This window comes from Pelophylax lessonae (genome assembly GCF_965119305.1).
Source record: "Pelophylax lessonae genome assembly, chromosome: 2".
In the NCBI taxonomy this organism is placed as follows: Eukaryota; Metazoa; Chordata; class Amphibia; order Anura; family Ranidae; genus Pelophylax; species Pelophylax lessonae.
The window spans coordinates 96764528-96779799 of NC_138769.1; the positions used below are offsets into that span (position 1 = coordinate 96764528).

The 15272-nt window shown below is 42.4% G+C and overlaps 1 protein-coding gene across 1 annotated transcript in view; it reads right to left on the reverse strand.

Annotated features, from left to right (window-relative positions):
- Positions 1-880: 880 nt before the first annotated feature.
- SCAF4 (SR-related CTD associated factor 4) overlaps positions 881-15272 on the reverse strand; it is a gene marked incomplete at its 3' end in the record, with an annotated part of 191281 nt that continues 176889 nt past the window's right edge. The window contains exons 20-22 of the mRNA XM_082246363.1: positions 2408-2480; positions 942-2158; positions 881-900 (exon numbers count right to left, since the gene is read on the reverse strand). Coding sequence (XP_082102489.1) covers positions 881-900; positions 942-2158; positions 2408-2480 — 1310 coding nt within the window. The remainder of the gene's footprint in view (positions 901-941; positions 2159-2407; positions 2481-15272) is intronic.

Sequence of the window (15272 nt, forward strand, 5' to 3'; positions counted from 1 at the left end):
TTTTGGCTTTAGATATGGATACATTTACAGGCATGTCAAAGTATGGGAGCTTTCTTTAACTTGATCTTCTTGACTGTAAGAACATCACACAAATATTTGTTACGAAAATAGAGTTTATTAAAAAAACACCTCTAATATTTTCAAGACTTTAATTAAAGGTGCTTCTTCCCCCAGTAAAAACAAAAAAAAAAAAAAAAAAAAAAAAAGTACGAGCTGTAATCTTTTTAAATTACTTATTCAAAAAGTTACAGCAAACCATGGGAGGCTCATTTGTTCTTTTAATACGATGGCATTGTTTTTCGTAACCATTTTAAATAGAAGGAAAGCCAATTATACAGTTCTTCAGAAACTATAACGAGAGGTCAATAAGCAGAAGCAAATATTTTACAGCTTAAATGTACAATTTGAAAGCTCTACTCAACAAAAGTTTGTGGTGACAAGGTGTTAACGTGCATCTTAGGATTTAGTAGCAGAGTCCTTTTCGGATTTCGTAGCAGAGTCCTTTTCGGATTTCGTAGCAGAGTCCTTTTCGGATTTCGTAGCAGAGTCCTTTTCGGATTTCGTAGCAGAGTCCTTTTCGGATTTCGTAGCAGAGTCCTTTTCGGATTTAGTAGCAGAGTCCTTTTCGGATTTAGTAGCAGAGACCTTTTCGGATTTAGTAGCAGAGACCTTTTCGGATTTAGTAGCAGAGACCTTTTCGGATTTAGTAGCAGAGTCTTTTTCGGATTTAGTAGCAGAGTTCTTTTCGGATTTAGTAGCAGAGTTCTTTTCGGATTTAGTAGCAGAGTCCTTTTCTGTTTTATCAGCCAGTGATGACTCTTTAGGTGCCTTGTCTTCAGTGGGTTTTTTCTCAGAAGGTTCAGGTTTTTCCTTGCTGGTGTCAGGAGCAGGCTTTCTGGGCTCAATTTTACCACTTGGAGGCTCATGGTTTTCGGTCATACCAGGTTTACGATTATCAGGGAAATCTAGAAGAGGTCTGCGAGGTTCCCTTTCTCGTCCCCCAGACCACCTGCTCTTTCTTTCAGGTTCCAAATGTCTTTCACGGTCTGCAGGTTCCAAATGTCTTTCACGGTCTGCAGGTTCCAAATGTCTTTCACGGTCTGGACTTCCCCGGCCCCAGTTTCTTCTTCCACGGCCTGCCCTCTCATGGTCTTCAAAACGGCTACCAAAGTGTTCTCGATCTTCTTCATTAGGATTTCCAAAAGATCTTCTTCCAAATCGTTCTCTTTCAGGATGAAAGCCTTGCCTTTCATTCCTATCTGGGTGGAAGCCTGGCCTTTCTGGATTAAAGCCTGGCCTTTCTGGATTAAAGCCTGGCCTTTCTGGATTAAAGCCTGGCCTTTCTGGATTAAAGCCTGGCCTTTCTGGATTAAAGCCTGGCCTTTCTGAATTAAAGCCTGGCCTTTCTGAATTAAAGCCTGGCCTTTCTGAATTAAAGCCTGGCCTTTCAGGGTGAAAGCCTGGCCTTTCAGGGTGAAAGCCTGGCCTGTCAGGACGGAACCCTGGCCTGTCAGGATTGAAACCTTTTCTGTCAGGGTTGAAATCTTGTTCCTCATCCATCTCAGGATTAAATCCTTCCTCCTCTTCCATCTCAGTGTTAAATTCAGGCGCCTCCTCCATTTCGACATCAAATTCCTCCTCTGGCTCAGGATTAAACATATGCCGATCATTTCGGTCAGGATTAAATCCAGGTCTTTCACCTCTTTCTGGATTAAATCCATGCCTTTCACCTCGTTCTGGATTAAACCCACGTCTTTCATTTCTAAATGGTCTGCCTTCTCTATCTTCAGGACCACCTGGTCCTCCTCTTCCAAACGGGCCCTGTGGTGGATAAGGGCCTCTCATACCATGAGGTGGTGGCATTCCATAACCACCCGGCCCAGGAGGACCTCTGTGTGCCATATGAGGTGCCATTTGGCGGTGTGGCATTCCAGGGAATCTTTGCATGTGAGGTGGGGGAACTCCAGGTGGTCTTTGAAGTGGTATTATTCCAGGTCTAGCCCCTAGAAGGCCTGTTGATGGGGTTTGCAAACCAGGAATAGGTCCTGGTGCTCCATGTGGAGGCCCCTGGTATGGCCCTGTTTGGGGTCCTTGAGGTGGTCCTGGACGGGGGCCTTGAGGTGGAGCCTGTGGTGGACCTGGAGGACCTTGAGGTGGACCATGAGCAGAGTGTGGATGACCTTGCATTGGACCTGGAGGCCCCTGTGATGGACCATGAGCAGAGTGTGGATGACCTTGCATTGGACCTGGAGGCCCCTGTGATGGACCATGACCAGAGTGTGGATGACCTTGCATTGGACCTGGAGGCCCCTGTGATGGACCATGACCAGAGTGTGGATGACCTTGCATTGGACCTGGAGGCCCCTGTGATGGACCGTGTGGCTGGTTTGGAGGAGCTTGAGGTTGGCCAGGAGGACCCTGGGATGGGCCTGTAGAAGTATCTGTCGGCGGTCCTTGGGATGAAGCACCTTGTGAATCATCTACAAGACAAGCAAAACATATAATTAATGATAGTGAAATTGATAATATTCCAAATGATATATAGAAACCTAGCATGAAAGAAACATGAAGGTTGCTGCTACTGAAGATGCTAGTTATCTGGCTATTATGCTGATCCTCCTGCTTCAATACTTTGATTTATTGACCCAGAACAAATAAAAGCAGATTACAACTTCTGTCTACTGATCTGCATACTTGTTCCAGCTCATAACTAAGAGTTTTAAAAGTTAGCATGAATGTCAGGCAACTAGCCATTTCAGAAGGAACTCAAAGTGCAGATAAACCATTTATTTTTTATAAAAGAGCTTTAAAAAAAAGGCTATATTTGTGACTATATACATATATTATATGAATATATACATATATAATGTATCATTTACATATACATATACTCATGCACTCTGTAATAGTAATCACATACAATAGAAAAATACATTTAAGCATTATAAATACAGTTGCTGACCTGAGAAGTCTAATCTGTTCACTATGAAATAGGCATACATTTTTGGCTTTGTCTAAAGGGAGACTTTGGAGCTTAGAGGCTCCCTGGAATTGTAATAGCTGCTGCTCCTTAGTGTATATGACAGTACTAAATAACAGTCCTATACAGTGGTCCTGTAGTGGCGGTCCTCTAGTGTCCAAGTGAATTATAGCCAAAGGAGCAAAATAAAGGACCAGAGAACAACCCAAGGTATGACCCAAAAGAATAGGGGGAGAGCCCTCTTTGTGTAGTATGTATGTAGAACTAATAATTACAATAATAGTGATTGATGCAGAAGCATTCAGAAGCCTAACATTTTGTGAGTTTGTGGTGACTTGAGTAGGACATTCAAGCTTCCTAGTAACTGAGTGGAGAATATTCCTGTGTCTGCAGGGTGGAGAATATTCCTGTGTCTGCAGGATAGGGCTGTTCACCCTCAATGCATTGGGGGTCCTGACCCTTGAAGGGGCCATCAGGGCAATATTCAACTTGTTGAGAAGAAACAAAAACCATTGGTAGTTTTCAAGGTGCCAGTAGGAACGTATGTTGTGGTGTTTCTAGAGATGGATCAGAGTCATCGTACTAAATAAACAGCTTTGTGTTTCGTGGCTTAAACTTGTATTTTCTTCAGTTTAAAGGTGACAGGGATGTTTTCTTTTTTTTGCCAGAGCATCTCTGTACAGAACAAGAAAACATCAGTCTCGCCTTTAAATTGAGGAAGTGGCCAGTTTTAAACACGAAAACGAATCTTTGGTGAAAAAAAAAAAAAAAAAAAAGGATGTTTACTCAAGATGACCCGCTCTGTTTTAAGATACTCCACACAATACATTCCTATGGGAGGCTCTCCCTTTCGAACTACTGACAGGTTTTTTGCTCCTTCTTAAAGCGGAGTTCCACCGTAATTTTACACTATGCCGATTCCAGCAGTGATCGGTATGCTAAAGAAGAATTGGGCATTTAACATTTTTTATTTGAGGTCCCTTACCTTATTTTCAGAGGATAGTTTGTTCAACTTCCTCCTTCTCCCCCCTCTGCGGCCGCCGGACGTCACTTCCGGCTTTGCATTGCGTCCTGGGAGATGTGTGTCATCAATCCCAGGAGGCAATGGGCATGGCCGGCCGGTCCTCTGATTGCCGATCGCAATCTATAGTGCATGCGCAAGATTGCGATCAGCATTCTGGGTAGCCAGAAACCAGGAAGAGGGGACGCAGCGGCTTCAGACGCCCACACAGGAGATGACCGCGCTCTGCAATCAATTTTAAAGGTAAGAAATTATTTACAATCAAATACTGTACTGTAATCTGTGAATAGTGTTAATGTAATTGGCAATATGTTTGGATTAAAGGGGTATTTTTTATCTTAACCACTCTAGTACCGCTCACAGTAATACTACTGCGGCAGAGTGGCTCGTTCCCGTCCAGTCACGTAGTATTAACGTGACTGGACTCCTCCCCTTCTGGGCGGCGCCTGCTCTTACCCGATCGTCGGGGATCGAGTCTGGAGATCCGCCCGCTGTGTGTAAACACAGCGGGCGGATCTCCATAGTGACAGGGAGTGACAGATCGGACTGTTCAGCATAGCTGGACATCCGATCTGTCCATGAATCACACAGTCACCTCCCCCCCTACACGTCAGTAAGCACCAGGCATACATTAACCCCTCCCTCTCCAATAAAATTAACCCCTTCCCTGCCAGTGTCATTTTTACAGTAACAGTGCATATATACAGCACTGATTACTGCAGTAATGTCACTGGTACCCCCAAAAGTGTCAAAAATGTCAGTCAGGGGTCCGGTCTGTCCGCCGCAATGTCGCAGTCCCGCAAAAAAAATCGCAGATCGCCGCCATTACGCGTTAAAAAAAAAACACCAAAAATGACAGAAATCTTTCCCTTTGTTAGTAAACGCAATAACTTTTGCGCAAACCAATCAAAATACGCTTATTGCGATTTTTTTTACCAAACATATGTAGCATAAAACAAATTGGCCAAAAACTTTTAAAAAAATTGGTTTTTACATCTTTTTTGGGGGGAATTTCATATAAAAAAATGTGAAAAATATTGTTATTTTTTCAAAATAAACGCTCTTTTTTTGTTTATAGCGCAAAAAGTAAAAATCGCACAGGTGATCAAATACCACCAAAAGAAAGCTCTGTTTGTGGGAAAAAAAGGACGTAAATTTCGTTTGGGTACGGCGTCGCACGACCGCGCAATTGTCAGTTGAAGTCGCACAGCGCCGAATCGCAAAAAGTGGCCTGGACGGAAGACAGCAAAATCCTCCGGTTGTAAAGTGGTTAAAAAAGTATTTTCGTCCAGAACTCCGCTTTAGGACATCAAGCTGTAGTTGTTTACATTCCTTAAAACTAAAGTGCTTTGCTATACAGTACTGACATACACATTCTGGCTCAGAAAACCGTAGCTCTACAAAAACAGGAACAGGTTGTTGTTGCCAAAGTGACCAGCATTTATTCACTATAAAATTAAGACATCTATTTGATCACTATGGACAACCAAACATTTGTCCCCATTTTTTTGTCTTTAGATCTAATGTTCATTTTTTGGAATATTTTTTAACTCTGGCCATTGGCACTAACTGTGTATTTCCAGGACACAAAATCTGAAGTTAAAGGGTAGCTGAACTTATACAAATTTACTCTGCAAAGTTAAACCACTTCTTTAATTAATAAAAGGTAAGCGATTTTCATTTTAATCATCCAAACACGTGTAAACAAATAGTTTTTTCCCTTGCACATGATTGGGTATTCAAAAGTAAAACATAGTTTACCCTAATTAAATTAGGTGAATACTATAATCCTCAACTCCCATAAGTATGACTATAAACCAGGAGTCAATACAACAGTTTCCATGGAATTCTGAATATAAGCAATTTTGGCAAATAAAGTTTACAATAAAATTCAATAGTTTGCAGAAAGATAAAAGGACAAAATACTCAGGACGGCACAATGGGAAAAATTATTTTGTCTGAAAAGAAAGGCACACATACAGACTTCCTGATCCCCAGTGGCTTTTCCAGAAAGCCTAACACTGATGGTAATCTCATAAATACAAGGTTCATAAATAAACATAAGAGAAGTAAAGTCTGTAAATTGATCCCAACCTCAAGTCAGCTCAACTGACAGCACCATCTCTGTGTAAATAATTTAAAGGATAGAAGCAGGTCACCTCATGATGGATTGTAGGCCAAGTGTATTTAATATTGCTAAGATACAGTTTAACCACTTGCCAACCAGCACAACTATTACTACTGTCCAACGTCTTTGTTGTTACCCCGCAGCTTAACGGGGAACTTCCAAGTTTACAGGCGCGCCCCCCCCCACAGCATGAGTTCGTCAGTAGGCTTGCAGCCAATCATTTTGGCTGTGACTCTGCTGATGGCTGTGGCCAATCACAGCAAAGATGTGTACGTTAGTAAAAACAACCCAGATCTGGCAGATCGATTTCACTTACTGTTCAGAACTAAAATCAGGAAGAAATGCCAGCAAGTCTGAGTAAAATAAGCACACATACTTTGTTAGGCACACAGTTGACCTTTTGATAACCCTCCTTATCACTCCTGTCACCCAGCCAGTGTCATTAGTACAGTGTCTGTGTACAGTACTGATCACTATTAGTGTCAATAGTGACCTCAGATAGTGTCCCTCCCAGCCAGTGTCAGTCCTTGATTGCCTGCCACACTATAAGTAGCTGTTCACCATTACTAGTATAGTGTCTATCCAGGTCTGTATCCTGGTCATGGTCAGAACTACACTTGTGTCCCCAATAGTATAGTGCCCCCAAAAGCGCAGTGTTAGCAGGATCATCACCGATCACGGCCAGCACTTGCGATGAGTAGCAGAATACATTTTGGTTGAGTTATGAAGAGATTTGTTTTATTGGATATGTTTTATAACAAAGTGGAAAATGTTTTTTTTTTTTCTCCTCAAAATTTGTGCTTTTATTGTTTATATAATAAATACATTAAAAAAAAAAAAAAAAAAACAGCGGCGATCAAATACCACTAAAAAAAAGTTCTGTTTGTATGAAAAAAAAAAAAAAATTATATAAATGTTATTTGGGTATAGTGTTGCATGACTGCGCAATTGGCAATTAAAGTAGCGCAGTGCTGAACAGCAAAAAATGATCTGGATTATGAAGGGGGGTAAAAATTCTGGAGGTCAAGTGGTTAAACGTGAAAATGTGTAAGTCCAGCTATTTATTTTTTTTATTATTGATGTTGGATAGAATCTGGCTTGACTGCTTCCTGGGGCTCTGTCTGGGAGACTTCTCACTTACTGTCACAATGGCAACTGTTTCAACAGGAAATGAGGAAAAATTTCTAGCAGGGACACAGACAAAAGTAAACCTGACTGGGGTTCTAGCTCTCACTACAAAAATGTATTGTATTGATATTGGAGTGAACATGTCTGCCGATAGCCTACCTTCCCAAGTTATACTTACCAACCATTGCTCCTTTGCCTCTCCGCGCAATCAGAGCCCCCATTTCTTTGCTGTAAAATGGTGGATTCTGGGTATGGGCCAGCATGTGACTTACCCATGTGATAGGTCTTTGGCTGAGCATCCACATGCCTGCCTGAACGCACTCTTGAGCAGCCCACAGCCCAACTAGTAGGCTGAACAAAAAACAAAATTAATCAATTCCCCCATATGCACTCTCGATGTGTAAGGGGAATCCTCTCCGCTGAGCCTTTGTATTCTAACAGCAGGGAAGACGCCTCAATTGTCAGAATACACGGATCAGCACTGCCAGTTATAGCCTTGGGCGCTGAAGGAAAAGCCAGACAGGGTGGTTGTACAGAAGTGGATGGGCAAATCATATTCACTACAACCAAAGCACCCATCCATGGATTGAAATTCAGCCGGTCCCTGCTAAATCAGCCAAAATTAAGATCTTTGTATGGCCGGGCTTTACATGAGATGTAAATGTGCTTCTTTCATAAATGCTAAATTTCCACAATGGAGAAATATGAATCAAAAAACCACTGAAGCACCTTTAAGTAGCTAATCTTTAGTACTTTATATATTAAATGAAAGATTTATAATTAAGCATAATAAAATAAATTTTAGGCTAAAACACTACAGTAATAAATGTAAATTCTATTCTTTCCCTTTAATAGCTCAGTATCGCGAGAATAAAAGCTTGCTGGCCCCAGCCAGTACCAGTGGCAACAAAAATGTAACTACAAGGAACCCTGTACTAAGAGGAATAGGAAGGCAGCCATTGTTGACCTACTTAGAAGAATCAAACCCGGTCTTTAGGAAGAAGCTTTATGCACTAATCTTATGTGAAAGAGGTGTAGGTACTTCATACTCGCAATCCTAAAAGGCTCAAATTACTCAGCTATATTGATTATCATACCTAGTGTCAATTTCAGAGTTGCATAATTGAAAACCAAGATACATTTTTTTCTTTTATGAAAAAGTGTTCCCTCTTGGTAAACTGAGTCTACAGTGGGGCACATTTATGAAGCAAATTAGTAACACAACTAGACATAGCTCAGGCTATCTTTCATTTTGCAGTCTATGCTAGAGTTTTCCTGTGTATTTGCACCCAGTGTCTTTTTTCATGTAGCTGACAGATTTTCAAAGGTCTGAGACAGAAGTGGTCAGGCTCTTTTCTGTCACATTGCCACTTCAGAGCAGAGGGGTATTTATGACTCAAGCTGTAGCCTCGTTAAGTAAATCTACCTCCCTGCTCTTGTTTTCAGAGTGGCAGAAATGCCCCAGTGTGGTAGTAGCCAAATCCCATATTTCCAAGGGTCTGCCTCTGTTAAAGAAGCCCCCACACGCTGAGATAAACTTTCATCCCTAGCCCAGAGTTTCTCAACCTCTTCTCGTCCCCTTAGTCTTAGGCTGGCCATTAGCAATATAATTTTCTTTCCTGCCAGGAAAGAAAATTGCTCAATTCCGACATCGACGCAGTTCGTGGTGATGGGGGAATGCCTTCTGCTGCACTATTGTATTCTGCCAGTGGGTGGCGCAGAGAGCATACCCAAAGCAGCAGAATACAATGGTTACTGCTAGCAGCTATAGCAGCTGGCAGTAGCCATATGTAGAAAAATCTGCCATGCTCAACCGCAAGGTCGCTACCCACATCTTACTCGCAGCTAGACTTTCACTAACGAGACGCTGGAAATCCACCATTGATAGATGTTTTTGCAACACCACAAACCCATCACACGTATGAGCGTCTGGTCACTACTAATAAAGCACAATATCTCCCTGAACAGCAGACATGGTATCCATGGTCCCATTAGTATAAAAACTATGTAAATAATTGAGATCGTTGTTGTGTATAAAAATATTGCCCCATCAATGCACTCTTTGCACTCACAAAGCAGATATTATTAATGACACCCTTAAATAAAGTACTCGCTTCTTCTATTCATAAGTTAAATCCATACAATGTTCGATATTTGCTACGTATTTTACTATACTGACCTGTTCTTTGTGTGTCTAAAAAAAATCAATACAAATCTATTGAAACTGAAAATCTGTCATGCTGGATGTTCCCAAGTTGATCGATTGATCAACTTGGGTACAATCAGTATGCCCATACATGATTTGAATCTTGGAAGGTTCAGCAGAGACTGAAATTCGAACAGTCTATGGCAGGCTTTAAGCTGGGCATGTGTGGATCAAGTGTTAGGGGTTTCCTGCTGAATCATCCAATTTGTGTGAGGCCCTGCTGGCACCACACAGCTTGACAAACTTTGATCTGAAGATTAAAGGATTTTCCAAACAACTGAATCACCCAAGCGCTCACTCAGATAGGACTACTAGGCGTGCCGCTCTCCTCAGACAGGGGAAGGGAGGAGTGCCCCCCAAAACACATCAGCGGTCCAACTACAGGGACAATTACTTGCACATGTGTGCACTCATTCAAGACGATTTTTGCTCTTCATGTCTGGGAGTATGTTTTTGGCATTTTAATAAATCGTTTTTAAGGTGTCCAAGGGTAATGCACTAGGTGTTTACGCCTCCTTTTCTCTTTCACATGAAGATTACAGGAGTCGGGCGGAAAACTGTCAGCTGAGCAGTGACTGCAGCCAATCAACTGTAGTCACTGTTTTGGTATTTTAACAGCCATGGGCACCGGCTGTTAATATTTATTTGTTGGCAGGAGATATTTGTACATTCGCGCTGTTTAGGGTAGATTGAGAAACCTGAAGTGGTTGCAAACTCTTGTTCACCATCTTTACTCGGTCTACCTTCCTGGTTCTCTTGCCCCAGCCATTTTGAAAAGCCGTGTTGCAATGATGTTACGATTGCTCATGCGCATGGGAGTCACGGTCGTGGCACAGTGTGCATGAAGTCTTATCCTTTAAAAGTGGTCTACAAAGTTCATGGAGTATGCAAATTGTGCTTCCTTGGTTAACTGGAGCAAATGCATACCCACAATACATCACATGGTGGCTTATGAAGTGTGCAGAGGGATAAGAACCACAGCATTGTGGGAAAATGTGGGAATATGCCCCATTTCTAACTGACTGTATACTTTATTCTACTAGGGAGGATTCTGGATGCCTGATGCAGCCATGCCTGGAAAAACTATACGCTAAGATTAGTTTACAATTTTTTTCTAAAAAACAGGTTTGTTTTGAGAAGGGTTTTGTTTTCCAAATTAATTTGTCTGGGCTAGAGTCTTGCTTTTTATAAGGGAAATTAAACTGTGGACCCCTTGCAAAAAAAAAAAAAAAAAGGCAGGCAGCCAAAGAACTAGTCCCCAGTATTGCTCATGGTGTCCCCGATGTTTACTAAACTAACTGGCTTACCACGCATTACTCTGCACTGCGTCTCTGTGTGGATTCGGCCATCTTGGTCTTGGTGATTTGCTTCCTCATGACAGAGCCTCCAGCATGGAGAACAGTGAGAATCACATTACCATTATCAAATTGCCTGAGACTAGCAGTCAGAGGGAGTAGTGCCTCAGATGTTGCACTGCAGATACACAGCTAGAAGGCTGTGGACACAGGATTTCCTAGACACGCTCACAAGGAAGTGCACTGAGATTTTTCTGGAGAAATGTAAAAAAAAAATGTTGATTTTTGGGTTCTACTAATTTAATGTTTCTAAGTGTTCCCTAGAACATTGCAATTCTTCACTCTTTAAGATCAGCTCCTCTTCAAGGAAGGTAATTTGGCTGTTTTGTAGATAGAAGGCATTAACACAGGGAAAGTAAAACTAGTGCTTGGTTCAAATTTGGGAGGTCTGTAGTCATTCACCTAACTCAGCCTACCTATATCAACCCAAAATGTTTTCTATGGACACTTTACTTGGTATGGTGCACAAATCAGTGGCTTTCCAGGTGTTCCCCAGTTGGTGCCTCCATTGTGTCTCTCACACAGCATATTGAAAGAGAAGCCAGGTTGTCAATAACAGCCATAATGTTAAGGACTTTTGTGCCCTTCCTGTGACAGTCATATATCACCGCTCTGCAAACATCAGTAGCTAGAAGAGTGCTTAGTAAAGCAGTAAAGCTTTCCTGTTGACCTGACAGAAAGTTGAATATGAATAGAAGTATAATGTACATTTTATGGAAAGTATATATTTTCATTTTTAAAAATAACTATATTTACATAAAAATGGCACCTGAATGTCTTAGTATGGTACAGCAGCTCTCAAAATGGGAGGGGGGAGGATTCAACTCTGCTCTCCTCTTCTGTCAGCATGTTCCCCGAAGCAGGTGTGTATGCAGCCAAGTAAATTAATTTAACTGGGGACAGGAAGACGACATTACTGTACTTCTTAATTCGAACATGAAATGTGGCTGTGTTGCCTGGCAAAGGGGTATGAATTACACAGCATCCTGGACAGAATTACAAATTCTTTAGCAGATAAGATACTTAACGTGGATTTAGCCAATTGCAAAAAGTTTAATGTAGACCTGAATCTAAGAGATCATAACTTCTTGTGTGTTACTGTACAATTTCCTTAACTCCAGATGAGTGGTAGTTTGGTCATTCATTGCACATGCGCTGTAACTGTACCTGGGCTCTGAGAATACTTTCTTCTCAGGGGCAATTCTAGCACATGTCCAGTGAGGGGGGAAGTGATCTACCGGAGAAGAGGAGATGAATCCTAATTAAGCAGAAGAGCTCCCAGGTTCCTACAACACTTATGGAGGGGGGGGGGGGGGGTGGCGTCAGCCATTTGCATTGCTATTGGATAGGGTTATGGACAATGGCAACATAACTATCAGCATCAAGGATCACCAGGAATTTTCTTCACAGAACTTAGGGTAAGAGAGAAAAAAAAAAAAAGGAGGATATTGTGAAGGTTCATATTTTTCTGCAAATTTGCACAATACAGTTTTTCTTGTTAAAGTTTTTTATTAAAGTTTGCAATAAAAAAACTAATATAAACTGTCAAGTGTACAGATTGAGTAAGCTGTTATGTTTTGTAGACACAATTTGAGATACAGCCTTTCCAGCTAACAGCTTACCGACCGCCCTATAGCACATTTACTGCTACAGAGTGGCTGTGCTGCACAGGATCACGTACTGTATATATACATGATCCTGCACTTCCGGGTATCAGGTGCGAGTGTGCACTGCCGGCAGCTCGCTCTCGCTGTGATTCTACACAGCGGGTTTCTTGGACCCGATGTCTGCTGGCACTCGCTGATCATTCTGTACACAGGCAGAATTGGCGGTCAGTACAGAAGTCATAGATAATGTGTTCCTGTAAAGCAGGGACACCAATCCATGTCTTCCAGTAGTAAAAGCCCCTCCTCCACTTCACTGAATCACTAGCTAGGCACACATTTAACCCTTTGATCGCCTCAATTAACCCCATCCCTGGCAGTCATTAGTATAGTGACAGTGCATATTTTTAGCACCGATCACTGTATTAGTGTCCCTTGTTCCCAAAAAAGTGTCAGGTGTCCAATTTGTCCACCACAATATTGCAGTCCCACTATAAGTCGCTGATCACAGTCATTACTAGTAAAAAACTTCATAAAAATTCCATAAATATATCCCAAAGTTTGTAGACGGTATAACTTTTGCACAAACCAATCAATATACGCTTTTTGGGATTTTTTTTTTTACCAAAAATATAGAGTAGAGTAGGAGAATGCGCCTTAACAGGGAAAGGAGAAACCTGACCCCTGATGGAACAGGCCTGAACCACCGTCTGTCTAATCCATCTGGAAATGGTCGCAGAGGAAGCAGACAACCCTTTGCGAGGTCCATCCGTGAGCACAAATAGAGTCGGACTTCCTGAAAGACTCCTTAGCTGCCAGGTACACCCTAATTGCCTGGACCACATTCAAGGCATGCAAGGCAATTTCCTTCGGATGTTTAGGCCTGGGACACAGGGAAGGCAACACATTATCTTCATTCAAATGAAAGTCAGAGACCACCTTAGCAAGGAAGGACAGACAGGGGCAAAGCACTACTTTATCCCTGTGAATCACCAGAGGGAGACTCCGCTCGCAGAAGGAGATCATCCAAGTAGCCCAGTTCTGCAATCCCCTATTGGAGTAACAAAGTGAGCACCGGGGCTATCACTTTTCTGAAGACCTTAGGAGCAGAAGCGAGACCAAGGGGTAATGCTCCTCTCCCAAAACGCTGGTGACTCGCACATAATGGAATGTGAAGATAGGCATCCTTGATATCGATAGAGGCAAGGAAATTCCCCTGACACAGGGATGCCACCACCACTGGAATGGACTCCATTCTGAATTTCTGTACCCGCACAAAGCAGTTTAGCATCTTGAGGCATATAGGGACTCAGAATTGGGATACCAGGTCTCAGGACGGATCCAGGCAGGAGCCCCCACCAGGTACAACCCCCCCCCACATAATCGATTGTGCGGTCGTTGGCGGCACACCCACCCAGCCCCCATCGCAAGTTAGCGCCCTGCCCCCACCTCAGGAAAGTGGCCAGACCGCCCAAAAATACACATCCCCAGCATATGTGGAGGGGGGGGGGGGGGGGTCAGGATGAGGGACTTGGCGGGGGGTTGCCTGCGGGAAGGAGGGAACATGGGGGTCTGACTGTCCCAAGGAGGGGCCCAAATCCACCCCAAAACCCTCCAGGGGTAGACAGGGGGACAGCTACTCACCATACCAAGAACCAGGTGGGCACCGCTCCAGACAGATCCCCCTCTCCATCGAAACGGGGGGGGGGGGCTGTCGGCCAGGAGGAACGCTGCGACTCAGGTCGAGCCCAGACCCTAAATTGTATTTGGGTACATCGTTGCATGAACACGCAATTTTCAGTCAGAGTAACGCAGTGCCGTATTGCAAAAAATGGCCTGGGCAAGAATGGGGGGGGGGGGTAAATCTTACAGGTCAAGTTGTTAATGGATAGGAACCAGTTTCAGTATTACGAAGTCAGAACACTGTCCACTAACAGAAAAATATTATAACGTATAAAAGGAGATGATGAATATAGAGGTCAGTGTAAGCTTATGTCACATTTGCTGGATTGGTTGTGGAGAGAAGAGAACAAAAATAAAAGGGAAAACATAGGGCCTTGGATACAGGAAAAAGGCCATGGGATAGAAGTGCAAAAAGAAGAGGGAGAAAACGGGAAGAGGAAGGAAGGAGTGGGTAGGGAACAACCACACGACAACTCCTCATCCCTGGGACCACAGAACCTCAACCATATTCAGGAACTAAACTAAGGAGTCTGAATTATACAGATTTTACAATTTTCCCTGGAGTTGAGCTTCATAGATGGAACGAGTGCCTTTATCATACAGGCATCCATCTCTTCACTGTCATTAGGCCTGATGGTTGCACTGTATGTTTATATAATACAAGGCCATTATACAGGGTAATTCTACCTCAGGCATGTTGCTAAATATATTTAGCAATTTAAAGAGTAGGTTCATCAACATCACGATAAAGTCAATTGTCTTCTGTTGCCTCCACATTCAGATCCTCACTGAATCTTTGTTGGAAGTTCTGATGTTCAGAGTGGAAAGTAGCCACGTCGTTTAAAGAACTGGAGACTTTCAATAGTGCAAAAATGTCACAGTATAGAACTTAAATGATGGCATTCCAAGGACTGAAATTGTTTTGTAAATGTTAGCCCTAACACTTTATTCATACATTTTTCAATACTGATCTCATGAGGGGGGCTATATTGTATTTCATTCTATTTTTCCATCTTATATTCTAAATGCCCTAAGAGGGGTATAAAAACATTGCTGACAAATCTTTTTGCAATATTTACAGAGAAAAGAAGTGGTTATAATGTGTTTATATAAATGCAACGATATTCTATGAAAAGGGTGAAAAAAGTCTTATAACCCCCCACATGC